Below are 23,117 nucleotides of genomic sequence, written 5' to 3' on the forward strand. Positions count from 1 at the left end.
AAAAAGAGAGAGAGAGAGAGAGAGAGAGAGAGATGGGAAATAAGCATATGAAATTTGCTGAATACAATTACTATATGGTCCAGTCATCTCTTTCCTACCCAAGAGAAATTAAAATTGATGACCACAAACCAAATGACCTTCAGTCAGTGAATGGGTATACAATCCGTGGTATGTCCATACAATACAACTTAACAGTAAGAAGGAAAAAAAAAACAACTATTGATTCACACAATAGCATGGTTTCATTTTAAATGCATTTTACTAAGAGAAAAAAAAGCAGACCCAAAAGACTACATGTTAATATTGTATGATTTCATTTTTATGGCATTCCGGGAGAGGTGAAATTATAGGGATGAAAAACACGCCATTACTTGCCAGAGGCTGACAGATGAGGGTAGATAAGGACAGATGACTACAGAGGTACAGCACATCAGAATTCGGGGAGTGATGAAACGTTTCTGTATGGATATGTGGTGGTGGATATATGAAAATGTATCCTTTAAATCCCTCTAAGTATTACTCCACAAAGAGTGCATGTTAGTGTATGTAATTAAAAAAAAAAAAAATCAGCCAAGATATGGAAGTAATCCAGGATAGAACGTAGGCTGTGACAAATGAGTTTCTCTGGATTACAGATGTTTGACAGCCTCAATGGTGGTAATGGGGAAGAAAAGAGCCAACTTATTAATTAAAAGAATGTTATGATTGCGTATTATAAAACTAAAGATGAAAAAAAAACTGTACACACACACCTTATTCTAGTTTCTCACAGGGACATGGATTTGCAATTATGAAAGCACATTATATGTAGACTAGTTGAACAAATAATTAAATATATTGTAGATGATAAGAGCCAGAATTTTCGCTGTTGACAAAAGAAGGGGGAAGATCAAAATGTAGCACTGGATTGCAGTTTTTGCTATGTGGTTATCTATCCATTGATTTCTAGTTGGGGGATATTTCATTGGTTGTTTTCTTGTTATGGGTGTGATCTTTCCTTAACAAGATGTTAAACTCCTTCAAGTAATCCTGGTGTGTGAAGTGACATACATGTCATAGACATCTTCTGTCAGTTTCCTCTTCACAAAAAAATGGGAATCAAGGGATTTGAGGGGATTTATGAAGATCCCTTGTTTATAGGCAAGAAATACATTGTCTCAAACAATAAAGAAGCTAGACCCTTTTGGAAACTTTTTAAGAAAGGGAATGTCATATTAACAGCAATTATTTCCACTGGTTAAATCGACCTTCACCCAATATGGGCCAATATTTCAGGTATTCACTTAATATTCAGATACTTTTACTTTTTGTTCCAGTCTCAGCATAGTACTATTTCTGTAAATGAGGATTATTTTTATTACTTCTCCATCTTATATTTTCTTTTATATGTCTATTTTGGTTTCTTTAAGCCATAAATCTTCAACCCCTTCCATATAGTGACTATGTGGAGGAATTTCTGCAACAAATACGGAAACCGGCACTAAAACTCTACATTACCAGTAACCACATGCCTTTTGAGACTCCTTACACATGTTGATGATCATCGATCAGACATTTGAGCCTCAAGATACTCAACAGAATGAGCAATGTTCAAATATTGGATTTGTCTTCCTTTACTACATGGTAGTGTAGTTTTCAAAGTGGTTCACATAGAAATAAAGGAGATAGCTTGCAGTGGCTTATAAAGCCATGCAGACATCTTTCATAGTGTTAAACTCCTGAGGTTTAAAATTAGTTTTTATTTTGTGAAATAATATGCTTTTTTATTTTTCAAGCAGAGACAAAATTTTCTTACCTATTGTGCAAATTTCCATAAGATACCTTTAAACAAAGCAATACTATTGTTATATTTACTTTGCCTCTTTTATGAAACAGGTGCTATTCCCTGTGAGAGATGGATAGTAAATTTTGACAAAGACCTATTAGATGGCCTTGTTTTTGCAACACAGTTGGGAGCTTATTGCCCGTTTTTGGTAAGAGTCATTTTTATGCACAATGATCTTCTATCATTTGAAATAACTTAGTGATTAAAATTTGACGTACATTTTCTGAAAAATGATCTCTTTAAATGTCTTAATTTTAAGTCAGACACCTGAAACTGAATGGCTAGCAATGCCTTTTTGCTTATTCTCGCATTTTTATTGCAATAATCAATTAATGACAAATGTTAATATCTAAATGATTTTTTGCTGAATAACAGAGAACACTTAAAAAGGAGAAATTTTTATTCCATTACCAAAAGGTTTGATTGTTGTCTTTTCCAGATAGAGTCTCATTTTGTAAATATGTACACACAACCAAAAAGTCCTGAACAGTATCTCCACAATTCCCTGATTATTGTAAATAGTCTTCGTGAAATTGGTTTCAACATGGGCATACAGGTGGGTGCCATTACATCACAAATTCTATAAACATTTTATGAGTTTCTTTTGTTAGTTTAATCCTTTATAACATTGATTTGTTTATAAATTTTATTTATATATTTATTTTTATTGGCATATTCATTATTGCAAATCATAATTTTTCTTTATGCCCCTTATCCTACTTATCACTCCTCAACCCCCTTTCCTCCCCTGACCCATCCATAGTATCCTTAGGATTGTTCTCTCATTTTGAAAGTTCAAGGTATTATTGTGGTCTTTCTTATTTTCTTTCTTTTTTTCTTTCTTTCCTTCCTTCTTTATTTCCTTCCTTCCTGGCACCCACTTACGAGTGAGGACATGTGGTATTTCTCTTTCTGTATCTGGCTTATTTCACTTAACATAATTTTCTCCAGGCTCATTCATGTTGCTGGAAATGGCAGAATTTCATTCCTTTTTATGGCTGAGTAGTATTCCATTGAATATATACCACATTTTCCTTATCCAGTTGTCTGTCGATAAACATTTAGGCTGGTTCCATAGTCTGGCAATTGTAAATAGAGCTGTGATGAACATGGGAGTTGCAGATGTCCATTCAACATGATGATTTTCAATCCTTTGAATATATACCCACCACTGGAATGCTGGATTGTATAGCAGTTCTATCTGTAGTTGTTTGAGGAAGCTCCTTACCATTTTCCATAATGGCTTCACCAATTTACAGTCCCACCAACAATGTAGAAGAGTTCACTTTCCCCCACATCCTCACCAGCATTTGTTATTCTCAGTCTTTTTAATAATGGCCAGTCTAACTGGGGGGAGATGTTATCTCAGTGTGGTATTGATTTCCATTTCCCTGATGCTGAGTGATGTTGAGCATTTTTTTCATGTATCTATGGGCCATTTGTATGTCTTCCTTTGAAAAATGTTTATTCCTCACCTTTGCCATTTAATTGGGTTATTTATTTTTGGGGGGTTTGTTTGTTTGTTTGTTTGTTTGTTTGTTTTACTATATAGTTGTTTTAGTTCCTTATATACTCTGGATATTAATCCTTATCAGATGTATAGTTTGCAAATATTTTCTCCCACTCTGTAGGTTGTCTTTTCACTCTGTTGATTGTTTCCTTTGCTGCACAGGAGCTTTTTAGTTTTATATAATCCCATTTACTGACTTTTTCTTTTGTTGCTTGTGCTTTTGAGAACTTATTCATGAAGTCTTTGCCCAGTTCTACTTCCTGTGGGGATTTCCCTACATTTTATTTTAGTGGTTTTATGGTTTGGGGTCTTATATTTAAGTCTTTAACCCATTTTGAGTTGATTTTGGTATTTGGTGAGAGGTACAGGTCCAGTTTCATTCTTCTGCTTATGGATGTCCAATTTTCTCAGCACCATTTATTGAAGAGGCTGTCTTTTCCCCAATGTATGTTCTTGTTGTCTTTGTCAAAGATCATTTGACTGTAAGTATATGGGTTGATTACAGAGTTTTCTTTTCTGTTCCATTGATCTGAGTATCCATTTTTATGCTAGTACCATGCTATTTTGGTTACAATAGCTTTGCAATATAATATATCAGGTAGTGTTATGCATCTGGCTTTATTCATTTTTTTGCTCAGGATTTCTTTGGCTATTCAGGGTCTTTTGTTGTTCCATATGAATGTTAGGATTGTTTTTTCTCTTTCTGTGAAGAATGTCATTGGTATTTTGATGGGGATTGCATTGAATCTATAGATTGTTTGGGTAGAATAAACATTTCATCATATTAGTTCTTCCAATCCAAGAGCATGATATGTCTTTCCATCTTTTTGTGTCCTCTTTAATTTCTTTCAGTTGTGTATTGTAGTTCTCATTGTAGAGATATTTCACTTCCTTGGATAAATTGACTCCCAAGTATTTTATTTTGTTGATGACTGTTGTAAATCAGCTTGCTTTTTAAATTTCTTTTACTGCTGGTTTGTTATTGGTGTATAAAATGCCATTTACTGATTTGGGGGTGTTGATTTTGTATCCTACAATGTTACTGAAATTGTTAGTCAGCTCTGAGAGTTTTCTGGTAAAGTCCTTAAGTTTTTCTATATATATATAGGATCATGTCATCTGCAAAAAGGGACAGTTTGACTTTATTGTTTCTAATCTAAATGCCCTTTATTTCTTTCTCTTGCCTGATTGCTCTGGCTAGTGCCTCCAATAGAGAAGGAGGAAGGAGGAGGGGTGCAGTTGAGGCCTGTGGCACCCCCCTCATTCCTGCAAGGGAGACCAGGGGGCTTCCAGCATGGTCATTGCTGGGAAGGTTGCAGGCATGGGGGGTTGTGGCAGAGGCCTGAGGCCCCCCACCACCCTGGTTCGGGAGAGCCTGGTGCACTTCCTGCAGTGGCTCAGTGTTCATGGCTGGTTTGGTTGTGGGTGTCATGGAGGTGTGGCTGAGTTCTGATGCCCCCCCCATTGTCCCAGCTCAGGAGAGCCCAGCTGTTTCCTGTGGCAGTTCAGTGGTCATCACCAGGCTGATTGAGGGCATTGGGGACATGGCTGAGGCCCCCAGCCCTCCCCCCTCTATGGCTTGGTAGCCCAGGGGATTTCTGGTCCTTCTAGGTTTTATAGATGTTCTTTGGTGTTCTGAGACCTTTCCTAGATAATACCAAACTTTGTCTCTGGTCTGTGTGTATTTTGTTTTTTCTTTCAGTTCTGTGTTGGATTATTGACTGTTCCTACCATTTAAACTCTGCACTGGAACTAATTTGTTGTCCTTTGGTTACTAATAAAATGGGGGGACTTCCTGTGGGGACCAGCACTTGAGCTCTGTGCTGGAGCTAAATTGTTGTTTTGCTGCTGATTCTCTGGGGAAGGCTTTTTGTGCAGCTGGGGTTTTAATGGTTGACATTATAGGTACTTCCATCTCTCATGAGATCTAGTATACCTGGCTTGTGTAAAAACTCTGGTCTGGGCCTGAGTCTTTTCAGCAAACTGCACCCCCTGAAGTTCTATATTCCTGACCAGTCTCCACTGAATGGACCTACGCTAATTGGAGAGCAGATCAGCTGTCCCTGCTATGCCCCAGTGTTCTCAATGTGGGCCCACCTCCCGCATCACCTGCACTCCAAACACTTCCCATGGGGCAGGCCCTGCGCCGGTCCCTTGCAATGACTCATGGGACTCTGAGTGGCTCCTTTTTTTCACTTGTTGTGGCTTGTAGATCATATGTGGGTCCACAAGAACTCTGTTAGTAGTCTTGCTATCCTGGGAGCCACCAAGGCCCTTTTCTTCCCTGCTGCCTCCAAGTAACTTCCTCTGAAGGGAACAGATGCAGCTTTTGCCAGCTCCTGCTCTGTGCACTCACCATCCTTGAAGTGGCTGGGACTCAAAATGGTCAGAGTGGTTCCTTCTTTCTTTCATCATGGTTTCTACTGTCTTCATGCACTCCTAGGTCTCTCCTCTACTCCTGAGCTCTAGTGGCCTCAGCTTGGCTGTTGTCGCTTTTTAATAGTTGTAAATTGGTTGTTTTGTGGGAGAGAGTGATGCTGGCAACTGTCTATTCCACCATCTTGACCAGAACTCCAACTCTAATTTTTACGGAGTTTTTGAGGCTGTAAAGTCAGTGTTCTACTTAGAATTTTTATAATCCATTTTTTAACACTTAGGTCAAGCTTTTCTGATTCAGATCAATATTCTGTTTGATCTACCTTCCTTTGAGTGTCATTGTCAATCACAAACATTTAAAAATGTTTAAAGTAGTTCAATAATTGGTGTACTATGCTTTTTCTCTTTTTATATATTTTATCCATATATCCTCTAATTTAGATTTCTCTTCTTTGAAACTAGGCTACTGATATCTGTGATGCAAATCCAATCTTGATGCTTATGCTATGTGTCTACATGTATGAAAGGCTCCCTACATACCTCCCCAAGAAGGTGGTGCCCTTTCATTGTACTCTACATGACACTGTGCTGAGACAGGTAAGGCTATCTTTGGGGCCAACATATGCATGGAGTTAAACACTTGAGAGAGGTTTTAGATATTTCTCACCCCAAAATGAGCAGCAAGTATCTACATGATATGATTTTATTAAAATTGAATAAGCCTTATCAAATGTTGCTCCTTCTAAGCCAAAGTTCTAGAGGAGTGAAAGGAATAATTTTTCCTTGATAATAATCACCACCTGCAACGAAATGATGACTCCTCCTTCTTTATTCCCATTTTATACAAAATAGTATTATTCCATGTAAAAGTTAATTTACTACTTTGGTAAGATTCATGTTTATTCCTTTTCCTCAGGCTGTTTTATGTATCCCTCCTTATGTTTAATTGGGGAGGGGAATGATTTTATACGTTTGTTGCAAAACTTATCTGTACTTGGTCTCCAAAAGCTATATCTTGGTGATCTTTGATCTGTCATTGTAACCTCTTTGAGAAAATAACTGTGTAGGCTCCATGATGTTGTGTGTGAGTGATGGTTGGTAAAGATTTAATTAAAAATTGGGAAAAACTCAGGTTCTTGTCTCAAAGTCTAGAGGCCACAACTTAGGGAAAGAAAAGGAAAGCCTTTCCTTCTAATTTTTTGTTAATAAATATTAAGCTACAATCCCTTTTATTTAATATTATCTTCTTCCTTTTTTGTCATAAAAAATGATATAAAACCCTGAAAAATTTTTTCAACACTACTTACTGTGATAATTTCCTAACTGCAATGATTTTCAAGGGTTTGGGGTTCTAATTAGACTTGAGCTATAATTGTATTGGAGAAGACTCTGCAGGAGATAGGAGGACTCTGAATTAGGTTAAACAGTGATTTATTATAGTTAACTATTACTATCAGTTCTCTAATTCTGTCCACATGTTTGATTGTATTTCTTTACACCATCCAATTTTTACCACTTTAAAAAAGTAGTTAATATTAACACTAGCCAATGTTTAAACATAAATTGTAATTATGATGTTAAAAACTAAATTAAAGCACATTTAAATGGAAACATGATTTCTTTCCCTATTTTGTCTCTTTACTGAAATTAATGTTCATGCCTTAAGATTATAGATGAAGTGATGCAGTTATACTTATCTATTATTTTCATAAATGTAAGATGAGTTTTTGAAGGAAAACTACAAATTAAATATAAATACAATAGGAAACTTAAATTAGAACAAGCATTGATTTTAACTTTCATTTAAGAAAATCAGTGATTTGTTAATTGCTAACTGCAAATCTTTGTCATCGTTTGCCCTATGATTCAACACCATGAATGGCAGTGCCTAAGATATAGAATGTCATTCTTACCAACCCTAGCAACCCTCCAGAATTGAAAAATTCTAGTAGAATTGAAAAAGTATTTCCATAGCTATGGGTCAGTAATAAAAACATAGAATGCTGGAATCAAAGAAAAAAAAATTAGCGATCAGTAAAAAAACAGTGATTTTCTAAGACATTTAAAAGAAATCAAAATATTTTTTTAATACAAAATTTACACAGAAACACAACAGTTAAAGGATGGCTGTCATTGTAAAAGGGGAATGTAGACTCCAAAATTTTCTTTCCTTCTCTTGAACAGCTGTTCCTTCTCCCTATCTAATCCTCATCACCCCTGCATGAAATTCTAGAGTTGGGTAGAATAGTCTGGCCACAGATGAGCCCAATGCTTTTGTGTCATGTATAGGATATGACATAATGAGAATGAGTGGCTTCCTTAAGTTCGCAGGGCTGGTTATGGAAGTTCCAGAACTAAAAATCAGTAACAGTTCACAATGAGTCTACTATGATTTTCAACACTTCCTTCTAAAACAATGGAAATTAGCTTTCTGGGACTTAAAATCACTATGTTAACAAATATTTGAAATACATACATACATATGTAAATACATATATGCCTACATATATACATTAGAGTGGTCTTACCCACATTATAACTCTCGGTAGATGAGCAACATGGGGCCCTCAAATCCTTCAAGAAACTGAAGGCACACACTCTTCAGCAACAATACACTTAGTCTAGTAGTTACAGAAGTTCTCACTGAACTCGGAAAGTGGTTAATTTAATCTTTCACCAAATCTTCACTATATCCCTTATGAGTCACAATAACCACACATACTGCTGCTTTTTCACTCTTCAAATATCGGTGACTATAGTTCCTGGACTTAATTGCAGTCACCTTTTCTTCATTCTTATTTAGCCAATCATCTGTTTTCCCAAGTCCTCTTTCCTCTGAGTTAGTATTTTCCGTGATACCCTTGTGTCTTGTTAATGAGAAAATTATTTATGGCCTTTTTTAAAATGATAAGGCAGACTTTATTCAGGACTATTATGATGGATATGTAGACTACTGCAATGCGTTTTTGCAATCAAGGAGAGAAATTGAGCTCAACTCCAAATACAATAAGGAAAAGTAGGAATTTATAGCCAAGGAGCAGAGTGGGAGGTCAGAGAATGGAAAATTTCTAATCTAAGAGGAAATTTTAGGGGTAAGGGGGTGTTCTAGCTAAACTAACCTAACAAGGTTCATTCTGAAGGCAGGCCAGAGTGGTCAGACATCACCTGGGGGGATGGGGGGGAATGAGGAATTTGGTCAGATATCGAGAGTAATCAAATGTCAAAGGTGAGGGATTCGGGATAAAATGACTTAGCAGGATTCTTCCTGAAACTGGGCTCTTGAGAACATGACCAAAGATGGGGTCTAGTTGAAAATGAGTTCAGAGGAGCCTAACTAGAGTTTGGCCAAGGAGAAAATCTTGGTCTTCCTAATATATTTTATTGAATCCCCATTATATTCTATATACACACCTTCTGACTCACATCTTTCAAGAAATATTCTCTCTTGTAATGAAGGAACACATTTTCTAAACTACTGCTTCTAGAAACCAGACCACCATCCTTTCCAGCCTGGAGCTATGTATTTAAATATACACTCCTTATAATACTTTCTCCACTGAGCAGAGTATCCTTTTTGTAAACTGTATTATGTTAGTTGTCTGTTAAAAATGCTTCAGTGGTTTCCCTTTGCAATAAAAAGAAAATCCAAGTTGCTAATTTTTGTCTTCAAATCTGTGCACCCGTCATTTCCTTCTCTCTGCCCACTTCAGCTAAACTCTCTCTCTTTCCATATATATGTGTGTGTATTTGTGTGTATATATAATTTACTAACTTTAATTAAAAAGTCTAACGTTCTCTCCCGTCAGTGTACATTAAGAATACATATTTTCATATTTAAAATGTATAATTATCTTTGATTAAAATAATAAATGATGTAGCTATACATTTTTTAAATTCATGATTTTATTTATATCCTCTTCTACTTCATAGATTCTACTGAAAAATTCAAGCTTGAAAAACTTAGTGTATAACGCTACAATTGTTGGAAGAGATGCCGCTGACTTCTCCCTTTCCCAGACAGGGAGTGTTGTGACAATTTCTCCAAAGTAACTATTTTTTAAAATTTTACTTTATTGAACATCAACCTTAGAGATTTAATAGGTATTATAATTATAAAAAATTGACTTGGATTTTTTAACTTATAGATATATGGTGAAAAGCTCATACTCAGACATAGTCATAGATAAAATATTCATGTTTCTGGGATTCCCCACCTACTTTGCTAGAACAATTCTAAAAACATAAAACAGCTGATTTTTATGGCTTTATTTAATTTTAATTTATTTTGCATGCATATGGGCCATAGAGATGAGACAATAAGCTGTTTGTTTATGTACTACAGTTCTGTTCCCTGTAGGAAAGTGAAACCAATGCATGCTAAAATTTTATATTTACATTTAATTAAGTATATAATTAATTTTATGTATGTATACTCATGAGTATACATATATAATTATGTAATATATATTATGCTATGATAGTTGTTTCTGATTATAAAAATCTGTGCTCATTATTGAAAATTTAAAAAATATGAAAGTATGAAGAACAAAAAAAGCAAAAGGTTCATAATCCTGTCTCAAAGAAGCCCAGTATAGATGAATAGATAGAGATATAAAATATATGCATGCATATATACTCTCAAAGTGTGGTAATATTTTATAAAGTCTCCTTTTTATCTAATTGTGTTCTCATGATACTTTAATGTTTCTACTATCACACTCTCAAAAATGAAATATAAAAGAAATCCTTAGAGAACAGTCTTGAAAAATTAAATCTGAGCATGAGTTTTCCCAGATCAACAAATCATGTTTGATATGCCAGCAGATGCTAATGACAGCAAAGACTAGTATTAAATAATACAAGGACAACCTGAGAACATCCATGTCAGTACCACAGGAGATGACTAATTTGATAGCCACTAACAAACTTTAACAAGTCTGGAATTTTAGTTGTTACTTTTTCATTCAATTATGTTTACCCAGTCTAAAGTGACAGATTATAACTACTGATTATCTTTTCGGTTTTTAGCTTTATATTAACCCGAGTAACTTTTCAAACTGTAGCCTTTATTTCTGCACTAGTATATCAAACACAAAAATAGTAGAAAATGGGGGCCATTTTAAATAGTATCTAAAATATTCTGGAGCCCAGTTTCAATGGGGCCCTCGTTTTGTGTCATTAGCCTGTGTTAGTTTTCTTCAGTTACTGCTCCATGCTAAAGGAATATATATGATTTATAAAATCTGAATATTTATGATTGTGACTATATCCAGACTAAGTTAAATCTGAGGGAAAATAATTCTCTGCTCATCCACTTCTTTACTGTAAATCAAATCCCAGAATAAAACACATTGTAAAAAGACCTCACCCAGTCTGTTAGGGAACATAACTGTGGTAATACAAGTTCGTTTGGACATTTCCACAGAACCTTTTCTCTTGTTGAAAACTTGAGAGCTATTCTCCATCTTTCAGGTAGAATGACGCCAGTGAAAAGGATTAAATTTCCCTCCCTCCTTCTTTCACTCATAGACCTAACAGTTTGTTCCAGTATGTCAAATCTCTCATGTGGAAATTCTCCTTAATAATCACACAAAACTTCTGATATTTTAGCTTAAGACCTGTTTTCCTGTTAATGAAATAAACATTTATTATTTTTATCACAAATGTAAACCTGTACATTGGTGAAAATTTGAGTTACAGAAAAGTATGAAGAGGAAAACAAAAATACGTAGAATCACATCAGACAAACACAATTTGTTAGTTCATTTCCTCCCAGTCTTTTTATATGCACACATAGGTGTTTATTATAATATATGTATAATTATGCATTTACATAATAAATATATTAATGTATATTAAACATTAGTATACTGGTGAAGTAGAGATTCAAACGCAGGCAATATAAATCCAGAGCTGGCACTCTTATTAAACTGTCACCTGGACGTGTGTGTGTGTGTGTGTGTGTGTGTGTCACATTCAATAACGCCCTTTGCATTCAATGCAATGTAACTTTGACTATTTGTAAGCAATGCTAAAGATCTATGGCATGTAAATGTGTCTTAGTCTGTTTGGGTTGCTATAACAAAATATCATAAATTGGGTAGCTTACAAAATAACAGACATCTACTGTCCTAGTTTTGTGCTGCTATAGCTGAGTACCAAAAACTGGGTCATTTATAAAAAACAAATTTATTTCTCATAGTTCTGAAGGCTGGAAAGTCCAAGATCAAGGCACAGCAGATTAATGGTCTGGTGAGGGCCCACTTCCTGGTTCATAGATGACACCTTCTTGCTCTGTTCTCACATGGTGGAAGGGGTGATGCAGCTCTCTGGGGCTCCTTTTATGAGGGCATTAATTTCATTCAGGAGGGCTTTGCCCTCATGACTTAATTACCTCAAAAGGCCCCACCTCATAATGCCATCGCCTTGAGGGTTAGAGTTTCAACATATGAATTTTGGGGGAATGCAAACATTCACACTATGTAAAATTGTACTACTTTTGCTTCTGCAGGAGATAGCTTGTGAAAATATATCACTTGGATGAACCTAACAGACTACCTGCCATTAATTTCTAAGCAATACGTTTTTTTCCTCTTTATTCACTATTGCATTATTTATGGTCTGTAGAAATATAGACAAATTTTAAAATATTGACTTCTTGAAGTTTTTAATACTTTTCAAGTGAGTATTAATTAAACACATATACATATATGTGTTCACACAATAATAATTCATATACATATTCATATTTTGATCATCTCGTACATGCACATATATCTTCTCATTTTTCCCTTAATTTTTAATGTTTTCTCAAAATTTAATTCACACATGCATTAATATCTTAATGCATGGGAGTTTAAAATGAAAAGCAAGCCCCTATATCCAGAGATCCCGTCCCTGAGCCACTTACTTTGAACACATTTAATTACAATTAATTTTAGTTAATCTAATGGTTACTTCTATAAATCTAAATAATCCATATATCTTTGCCACTATTTTTGTTATATCAACTTCAGAAATAATCTATTGACATTTAGATATAATATATGATGATTTAGCTCACCTACACCCTTAGATATGTCAACCTCCCCTCAAACATCCATCACCAGTCTTATATCCTATTTATTACTTTTCCTGGAGTAAAAATGTATTTTATCCAAATTTCTTAGACTATCAATATTCACAGTATCTTTTGACTCCTTTTTAAGCTGGGAAAATTGGTAAATTCTAGTGAAATGCATTCCTTTTCCTCTTATTTGGACTGATTGCAGAACTACTGAAGAGATGTCAATCTTGAATATTCTTTATTTCTCTTTACATGGAAACTAATATCTTTCTTTTTCTTAGTTTATTCACTTGTTTACTGAAGAAAATCCTTATGAAAGCTTCTACGAAAAGCATGGGAGGGTAAATTTTCCAAGGTTTTTCATTTCTAAGTATCTTTTTATACTGCCCCTACACTTGATTTATATTTTAGTTGATATATTATTTTAAGGTGAAAATATTAATCCTCATAACTCTGAAGAAAATTGCTCTACTGCCTTGTAGTATTTAGTATGTGTTATGAGAAAATCTACTATCAATCTGTTTTTCCCCACCTCTTGATGTTTTTAGGATCTTCCATCGTGATCTAGTATTGTCCAAAATGTATCAAGGGGGTCTATTTTATTCACTGTACTGGGTAACCAGTGAGTCCTTTAATTGTGAAGTTGTTTTTCATAAGCTCTGGAAAATTCCCTTAAATCATTTCTTTGATAATATTCTCTCCATTTTTGGTGCTGTTGTTTTCCAACCTTTAGTTGTTGAATAGTAAATCTGTTAGTTTGATCCTCTATAGGCCTATTCTATCACTAGTATTTTTCATTTTATTGCTTTTTTCTCTCTTTGTAATAAGACTTATTTTCCAATTGTTTCTTTTAAGATATTTACACACACACACACACACACACACACACACAGAGAAAGAGAGAAAGAGCACTTCCTTGTATTCAAGTACCCATATTTCATAGCATCCTGTTCTTAAATTGGGATACAGCAGTTTTATAAATGTCTCTGGCTTTTAAGTTTTCATCTGTTACCCAAATTATCTCTGTGTTCTGTGAGGTCAGTTGCTTTGTTTTCCTTGGTCTCAGTGTTTTATGTTGAAGGATTTACTCTAATGTTTTGTGATCCTTGGTTATCCATTCATGCATAATAAGGCAATAGAAAAGTAAATTATGATTCTGTATGTGCATAAGTTTGTCAAGTTGTAGCCTTCACTTTATGAAAAAACATTCTGCTTATATGCCTAATTGTCTGGCATCCTATAATGGCATTGGGGAAAGTGGAGTTGTCTGAACCCCATCCTGCCCTCTACGTGATGATAGCTTCCTCTAATTAGCTGCCTTTTTAAAATCCCTTTATTATAATTTCCATGAGATTCCTCCTAGGAATAAAGATGATGAATCTGGTTTTCAGATGCCATTGTAGTTTAGAAATTCTCCTACGTCATTTAACATTTAAATATTTGCGTTTTAATCCTACCGTGTACAAGCTCTATGATCCAGCCTCATTTTCCTTATTTGGAAAACATGGATCAGAATATTTACCCACGGTGTTGTTAGTAATAAATATAATTATGTAGGCGAAACATATAGTACTATAACTAGAACTTATAGGAAGCACTTAATAAGTACCCTCACCCAATTCAAAGTTCTGATAAGTAACAGATGAAAATATATCAACACTACTCATAAGTGTTTACAATCTAGCAGAATGCTAGACAAGCAAGTACATAATGAGGCTGTAATTTATTAAATGTTTCATTTGTGATGTGTATATAAAACTAGAGAAAAATGGGAAAGAAGCACCTGAGTGCTCCTGGGGATACCAAGGAAGGTTTACCAGAAGAGATAGTGCTTAATTCTGAATATATATGGAAATCATTTATGCACTTATCTGGATGCATTTTATTTTATAGACTTGACTACTGATATTAGGTGGCTCTGTAAGTATCTCTTAAGCTAGACTAAATAATTTCATAGCTTTTTTGCTTTTACCAATAGGACTCAGAAAATATTTTATTTTCTTAAACAAAAAAATGTGTAGCTTTATCATTATCAGATATTATGCAAACATAAATTGTCTATTTATGTATACCACATCCTATCTTAGATTCTGTCTACATCGCAATTAATAATGGCTCTTTCTGCCAGCTATGGATTTAAATTCCCAGATATATCATTTATCTGAAAAAGACTAAACAGCTGCATTAGCATATAAACAAATATTTATCTCTGTATCTTATTTTATGACTAAATTTAGCTATAACCACACAGTGTCATAAAAGTGAAAGCATAATTTTAGAAAACCATTGTCTTTCTTCTTTTCCTCATCTTCTCATTGAGCCATATGTGCACTGACACTGATGTGTTATATATTTATTCTCTATTCCAAAAGCCAACTTGAAGTAGCTTACAAAGGTACGTGTAATATCAAGGAGATTTTTTTTAATAAGTAAGAGACAATTAGAACAAAAAGAAAATGAAAGGTGCGAAAATTAAGATTAAGACTATAATTACAATACACATGACTAGAGACCTAGAACACTTAGCTGAAGTAGAACACACATTTGGTTCTAAAGATTCTAACAAATTCAGAAAGGAATCCTGGTCATTTACTGTTTCAATATGACAATAAAATTTAACCAAGGATTACCTATATGTAAGAGAAGCCCAAATATTTCTGGTCCTGAAACCAGACATTTACTTCATAAAATGGATACTCTATTATGCAATGTGATTCACAGGAATTCAGTATAGGTCCATGAAATTATTCACTATGTGCATGCTATGTAGATTACAGTCATTTTTGAACACTTCCTTTTTCATCATCTTTCATGGAGACCCAATCCATTACTAAGTCCTACTAATTTTACCAATTGTATCTTAAAATTGATATCTTCTCCTCTTCCCCACCTCTTCCACCCTAATTTAATGTAACATTATCTTTATGCCAGACTTCCTCAATAGATTCCTGAAAGGCTTGTCTGCACTCTGCCCTCTATATTAGAATGAAAACTATCTTTCTTAAAACAAATTTGAACATGTCACATTTATGCTTAAAATACCTCAATAGCTTTCCATAAACATTAGGATATGGACTGAATATTTCAACATGGTCCAAAGTGTACTTTCACTTTTATGACTTTCTTTGGTTTCATAGCTTGCTCTTGATTGTAGCTTGCATCAGTAACTTCATTGCACTCTAAGCTTCAGCACTACTTCCCTTTGATTAGTCCTTCAAACACATTATAATTCTCTATACAAGAGGCCTTCGATGGCTTCTTTCTCTCCCTGCTCAATGTACCTAACTCATTCTCATCCTGCATGTCCCACCTAACGTCTTATATCTTCTGACCCTTCAGACTATATCACACTTCCCTTTATATGATCTCATATCACTTCATAGCACTTACATGATTTTGTAATTTTCACATGTATTTTGTGAGGGTGTAATGTCAGCCATGTCCTATAGAATGTAAGATAACAGGAGATTAGGAATAGTGTGTTTTTCTTTTCTAATTACTGTATCCCCAAAACCTAAAACATGCCTGGCACATAATAAATTATCTGTAAATATCAATTGAATAAATGAATTAATTAATTAATGGTTTTATCTAATGATAAATTCTAAAAATACTAAATTACTCACAGATCTCCTAACACAAAGTTTGAGCCTATATATACTGAAAAAGACCTCAAGGTCAAATATTCTTTGTTTTCAATTAAATTTAAACCCAGGTGCTTTTTATAATGGTTTTTTGCATAAAAATATGGAACTTGATGAGGATACATATCTGAATAAAAATCATCCCTGCTCTTATTATATGTGAGCTGTAATTTTCCCTACAAACAATTTTGAGAACATTTCTATTGATATTGAAAGCCCCTCATTCACTTTATTTGCTGCTACCTAGTATCACTCATTCAACAGCAACTGCACAAAGTTCTGGGGAAGTTAGACCAAGGTTGGACACCAAGGAAATCTAGTCGCATCCCCATTCTCAAATATGTATATCCTAAGAGAAGATAATAGGTGTTAGTTTGTACGAAAAAAAAAAAAAAAAAAAAAAAAAAAAAAAAAAAAAAAAAAAAAAAAAAAAAAAAAAAAAAAAAACAGCAACAAAAACACTGTTATGTGATGTATCAAGGTACTTCGAAAAGTTTGTGGAAAATGGAAGTAAAAGATAATATGAATCTTTCCATGAACATTTTGAAGACCCTTCACATAAAGCTAACTATGCTAAAAGCCAGAGTAAAAGTAAAGGTAAAATTTCCCCAAGTTGTATCATCCACAGCTGTGGCAAGGTGAGGCAAGACTGAAAGATTCAATCAGTAATGAAGTAGTGAGCCCATTTTTGATTCAAAGTTCTTACATAAACAGTGAAAGCAAGTATAGTCAAAGGTGCTAGATTCATATGCCTCTTGTGCAGGGAAACATCAAAATAAACGGGATGAAATGACTGCATCATGGGTGGTAGGATACCCTGTTACTAAGCAGCCAATTCATGCTGCCACTAAGCAGTTTCATAGCCTGTAACTCTACCCTGAAGGATATGAGGTGGCAAGCCTTATACTTCATCAGGATCCAGGAGGCAATGAGAGATTGTCTGGTGACAACCTCTCAGAGAAGATAGAAGGCAAGTGAGAAATGGTCTTGTAGCAGCTCTTTACCAGTCTTCGTGTTATGTTGTGGGAGGATCATGGGGCTTTTTGCCACAACTTGCATCAGCTGCAGTTAAGTCATGCATATGTGGCCTACACTGAGTCATGCAAGGTTGCCAGGGTGCTATGGTGTAGTCATTCCCCTGTAAACTGGTGAGTGGAATATCCTCCAAGTCCATAGATGCCTTACTTACCATTATACCATGTTTTGTACTACAGAGTTGAAGATTTTGAGAAATGGACATGTTTCCTTTATTCTTTTAATTAAGGATTTCTTTCAAATAAAAAGCATGCTGTTTATCTATCATTACTTGTATTTGACTTCTAACTTATATTTTCAACCATGGACTTGGGTATTTTTTTTTTAATTCTTAGTTTTTCTTATTTTTTTTCTCCATGTGGCCAAAAAAAATGTGACATGACTAAGAATTTGCCTAAACAGTAGCAAAAAATGTAGCATGAATATCACACAAAAAATACATATATGGTTTCCAGTGGCTCACTGGTAGAAAATCCAATATTTGGTATATCATGTGTACATTCCGGAATTAACTTCAGATTTTGCAGACTCGATAAAGATGTCTTAACTAATAACAATAACTAGACTGTAGGCTTGAGAACTGCAACAGTCTTTAATTGTATTGTAGCAGTGAGTACATTGCAGGGTGTAGGCACTAGGCACAGGGTCTGCACTGAACAGATGCTTGCTAGTTGTCTTTTTCAATAAAATCCTTTCTATTTTATCTTTTATTAAATAGAAACCAAATTAGTATCACTGTGAAATTCACCAATCGTTTCCTCCATTCTTCTGAAGCTTCACTGCTATTAATTTCAAAATCTAAGAATGCAATAGGAGGAACTACCATGAGTTTTGCTCTTAAAGGTGAAGTCCTCAACTTTAAAGCCATTGTAAGTAAATTTTACCTATTTTGTACATTTTGCTTCTCTTTTCAGGCCATAGATTGTCACAAGCATGGCTGTTTGTTCTTCCATGTTTTATCTCTAGGCAGCTCTTATTTCTTAAGATCATCCTTCTCTCATGGAGACTTGTGATTTAGGTTAAAGCAGTCCTGGCCCTGTGTCTATATTTTGGTTTGGACTAAGAGTTGATGGATTCTGCAGCAAAAACAGACTTCTCTGTGACAGGAACATTCATCCATTTATCTTGAGTATCATGTAGAGCAAATCCACTGTAAAGTTAATGCTAATGCTGACATTTAAAGGTGAAAATGTTCCCAACAAAGTTCTAAGAGTTCATATGTCAAAGGATAGGGGAAAAGAATTTGTCAATTTCTATGAAATGTTTGTGACATTGTTATGATTGACTTTTTATAGCCATTATCTTATCTAAATATTATTTTCTACTACGGATATAAGGTAAAGAACAAGCAAATTTGTTAATGCCAGATTACAGTATAAAGAATTTTAGGTGTACAGGGCAGGAGTTGGAGGTAGAGAGAATGACTCCAGGACAGTTGAGTGGAGGCCAGTTGGGTAAGCAGAACATCAAGATGCTCGCATGGACAGACTGGCTTATCAGACAATGACACCTGGAACAGGAAAGTGGGCGTTTTTCACTGACACGTGTGTTGTGATATTCTGATTTTCTCCTGAAGAGTGAACACTTATACTTCCCTACCTTTTCACACAAATTTCCTGAAAGAAGACATTGCTTTTCCACACGTCGCTGAGATACATGGCTGGTTTTAGCCTGTCATTAACATGGTTCTGGAACAGAAAAGCTGACACCCGAAACTCTTGCAGGTCTGTTTACTTCCCCATCTGCCCACTCATGGTCTTAAGTCAGCAGGAAGTAGATTAGATAAAATGGAGAAACTGAAAAAAAAGGCAAGAACACTATCAGTATAAAACAAGAATTCCTAGAAACTTTTCTTCTGTTGAGTTATTGGATAATTTAATGATTTTATTTTTTATCTGTGTTTTTAGTACAACACAAATATGTCAGCATAGCCATCACATTATAAACACAGGTGTCCCATACTCATGTACATTCATACACACAGATATTCATGAATAAAAGCACACACACACACCCCACCTCTTCTTCTGTCATGTGTATTATGTATTTACATGCTTGATTAGTTTGCAAATCCAAAATCATGTTCAGCCATTAACAAAACAAATTTTAATAAAATCAATTTGGGAAACTGTTTTGACAAATACTTTAGTTATTAGCATGTACTAGATCAGTGTTGAGATAAAATATATTTTTATCCTTTTCCACCTAGATTTCATCAGTATAATATTTGTAGGAAAAGGGGAATTATGTAAATTATGTTCAGTGTAATATTTAAATGGATACTTTGTGATTTAAGTTTATATCTTATAATTCAGGATAATTCATTTTTATCACATAGTATGAATTTTTTTTAACTTTAGGAAACTATAAAATGCAAAAGCCCATGTTATCAATGGGAGGAAGTCACTGTGAATGTGAATAACCCCTTCCATACTGCTGGGGATTTCAGGTAAGTTACTGTTTTGGTGTAAATTCATTGCAATTAGCTACCTCTACTGTTAAGAAAAATATGTGATTTTCCTCATCCCTTTAACATGAACCATTTTGAGGAGGAATAACATGTGTTTACATTCCTATGAGCTTATGAGCCTCATCAGATAAAATAGAACAAATAATGAAAGTAAATCAATTTCCTTGAAATGATCACTTGAAATTTATAAATTTTGTCTGTAAGATTTCTGTTTGTTGAGATTCTGGTTTTTTCTATTTTTAAAAATTTATAAATAATAGACTTTTTACTTCCAATTTTATTCCATCTATTCATTTCCAAAACTGAAATATTGATTCAAGCATAAAATGAAATTTTACATAGGGCAATATTATTAATGCTGCACATTCAGTGTGTACAAATTCAATGTGTACATATTGTAACAACAATAACAACAACATAGATCTGAGGTGCAAAGGCAATAAAACTCTTAAGTGGTATTTAAGGACACAGTAGAAAAACAACATCCTAGAGATTTAGGTGTCGAGGGAGAAGATGGAAGATGATACTTCACATAATGATTAAACTATGAATGCTGTTTCCTTCAGCTTTAGAAATCAGATCCTCACAACAGTACTTAAATATTGAGACTGAAAGTTGTATATATTATTATATGCATACTATTATTTTAGTATTTGATAATTTCCAGTTCTTTTAATCACTGCATGTCCAGGCCTTTAGTAGTTTCTTATCAATAATATCAATCATTGTTGATAAAGCAAAACTTATTTTGTTGAAACAGTTGTTGGTGAACATATGGTTCCCATGACCATGTGAGGGAGAAATTTATTTATTATAATTTTAGAAAAATGTGACATTGGTGTATTAGAAAGACAAAATGTCAGAATATTTGCTGTTAACCCATGATTAAAATATGCCCTTAAATAAACCAAATGACTGCAGTTCTTCTGAGAAAAACAGGCTCAAACATATGTAGTCCTACATTCTACTCTTAAAGCTGAAAGAACATATAAGTGTTCCCAGAACTGGGAGAATATTACAGATATATGTTTCTCAAAAAATGATAATACTTTAATATGTCTTTATGATTTATCTCAGATTGAATTAAAATAGTTGCTTCTTGTGAGGAGTGTGTGGTTTGGTAGGGGGCAAGACTGTCAATTGAGAAATTTGGTCTCCATCTTTTCTAGTATGGTCATGCTATTTAATACCACAACTTAGGCAATGAGCAAATAAACTCAAAAATTTAAAACCAGTCCCAAAATTTGTAAAATCAATATTTTATGGGAAGCATGCATAATGTTCGAAATTTTAAAATAATGTGACAGTATAAGTAAGCAAAGAAATTTAATGCCAATTAATTCATATACAGACCTTTATAAAGTTATAGCCAGTATATCAAGTGACCTAGTTTTTAATATTATACTTACAAAAACATTTAGAATTGGATATTATTAACAATATCATATTAAACATACTTTCAAATAAAATAAAGATCTCAACATACATTCTGCAAAATTATATGCAGCACAATGACGAGATTTGATCATTTTTTAAATCAAAATGGAGCACTGCTCTCAACAAATAAAGCAATCTAGTCTAGATTTAACAGAGACACGATTAGCTGGCAAGGTTTCTGACTTCCATGCCTGTCTACCAGATTGGTGGTACTCAAATTCTTTTTTTTTTCAGAACACCAATATTTTATGCTCTGTAATGCTTTCTTTCTTCTTTTTTAAAAAATGTATAATAAGGTTCAGTTCATTAGTATTTTGTTGAGTATTTTGCATTTATAATAATAAAATTTAATAGTGTAATTCCTTTTTTATGATGTCTTTGTCTGTTTTTATATAATTAATACTAGACTTAGAAATTGAATTGGAAAATGTACCTTTCTATTCTATTTTTTGGAAGAGCTTGTGAAGGATTAATATTCTTTCAACATTTGGTAGAACTTGCAAGCAAAGCCATCTGGGTTTTAGCTCTATTTTGGGGGAAGTTTATTTTATTGCTCATTCCATCTTTTTATTTTTTTGTTTTTTTCTTAAATCAGTTTTGGTAGTTTGTTTCATTCTAGGAATTTGTGCATTTATTCTAAATTATCTAATTTGCTGACAGAGGTTTTCATGGTATTCCCTTATAATCTTTTTTTTTTTTTAAGTTTCTAGAAGGTAGTTATGGTTTTTCTTTAATAACTCATTTTTGTTAATTTGATTATTCTCTCTTGTATTCTTCATCAGTCTAAGTATAAACTTGTCATTTTACTGATCTTTTCAAAGAAACTTCTGGTTATCTTGGTGTTCTTTGTTGTTTTTCTATTCTCTATTTCATTTCTGCACTAACATTCTTTTTGTTCTTGTTGCTCTTACTCTCTTCTGTTTGCTTTGGGTTTAGGCTTTTCTACTTTGTCTAGCTTTAAGGTAGAAGTTTAGATTATTATTTTGCGATCTTCTTTTTTCATATAGGCATTTTTGTCTATATTTCTCTGTAAACATTGCTTTAGCTCCATCTCATATGTTTTTGTGTGTTTTATTTTTATTTTTATTTATTTCATTAATCTTAAATTAATTTTTTATAATTTTTCTTTTGATTTCTTCTTAACGCACCAGTTTCTTAGGAGTATATTTTAAAATTTTCTCATATCTGTGAGTTACCAAAAAAAAATTTTTTTTTTTTTTTGGCGACTGGCTAGTAGAGGGAACCAAACCCTTGATCTTGGGGTTATAAGGTTGTGCTCTAACTAACTCAGCTAACCGGCCAGCATCCTCAAAGTTTTTTTTGTTATTGATTTCTACTTTAATTCCATCTTAGTCAGAGAACATACTTTGTATTATTTTTAGTCATTTAAAATTTATTAAGGTTTATTCGATTGCCTAGCATACGGCCTATACTGCAAAATGTTTGTAAGAAGAATGTATATTCTGCTGTCATTGGATGACATGTTCTGTAGGTGGCTGTTAATTCTAGTTGGTTTATAGTGTTTTATAAGACATATTTCCTTGTAGATCGTCTGCCTTGTCGGTTCTCCCACTGCCGGAGACCGACAAAGCCGGGCTGGAAGAGACCCCGGACCAGCCGGCGGCAACCTCTTATGGGGCTGAGCAGGATGATGAGTGTCGCAGGTCCGATCCCCTCTGCGCTTCGGCCCCGGGGACAAAGAAAGAACACCGAGCCAGGAGAGCGGTCAAAGCCGGAACTCTGTTTATTACAGC

General features: G+C 34.1%; 1 protein-coding gene across 1 annotated transcript in view; it reads left to right on the forward strand.

Moving 5' to 3' along the window:
* The window catches only part of CHDC2 (calponin homology domain containing 2), a gene marked incomplete at its 5' end in the record, with an annotated part of 166,118 nt that overhangs the window by 105,317 nt on the left and 37,684 nt on the right, over window positions 1–23,117 (forward strand). Inside the window, 4 exon segments of the mRNA XM_008581149.1 lie at window positions 1,876–1,973; window positions 2,265–2,381; window positions 6,174–6,308; window positions 9,642–9,757. Of these exon segments, the coding sequence (XP_008579371.1) occupies window positions 1,876–1,973; window positions 2,265–2,381; window positions 6,174–6,308; window positions 9,642–9,757 (466 nt within the window).

The sequence above is a fragment of the Galeopterus variegatus genome, unplaced genomic scaffold (genome assembly GCF_000696425.1).
Source record: "Galeopterus variegatus unplaced genomic scaffold, G_variegatus-3.0.2 Scaffold2281, whole genome shotgun sequence".
In the NCBI taxonomy this organism is placed as follows: Eukaryota; Metazoa; Chordata; class Mammalia; order Dermoptera; family Cynocephalidae; genus Galeopterus; species Galeopterus variegatus.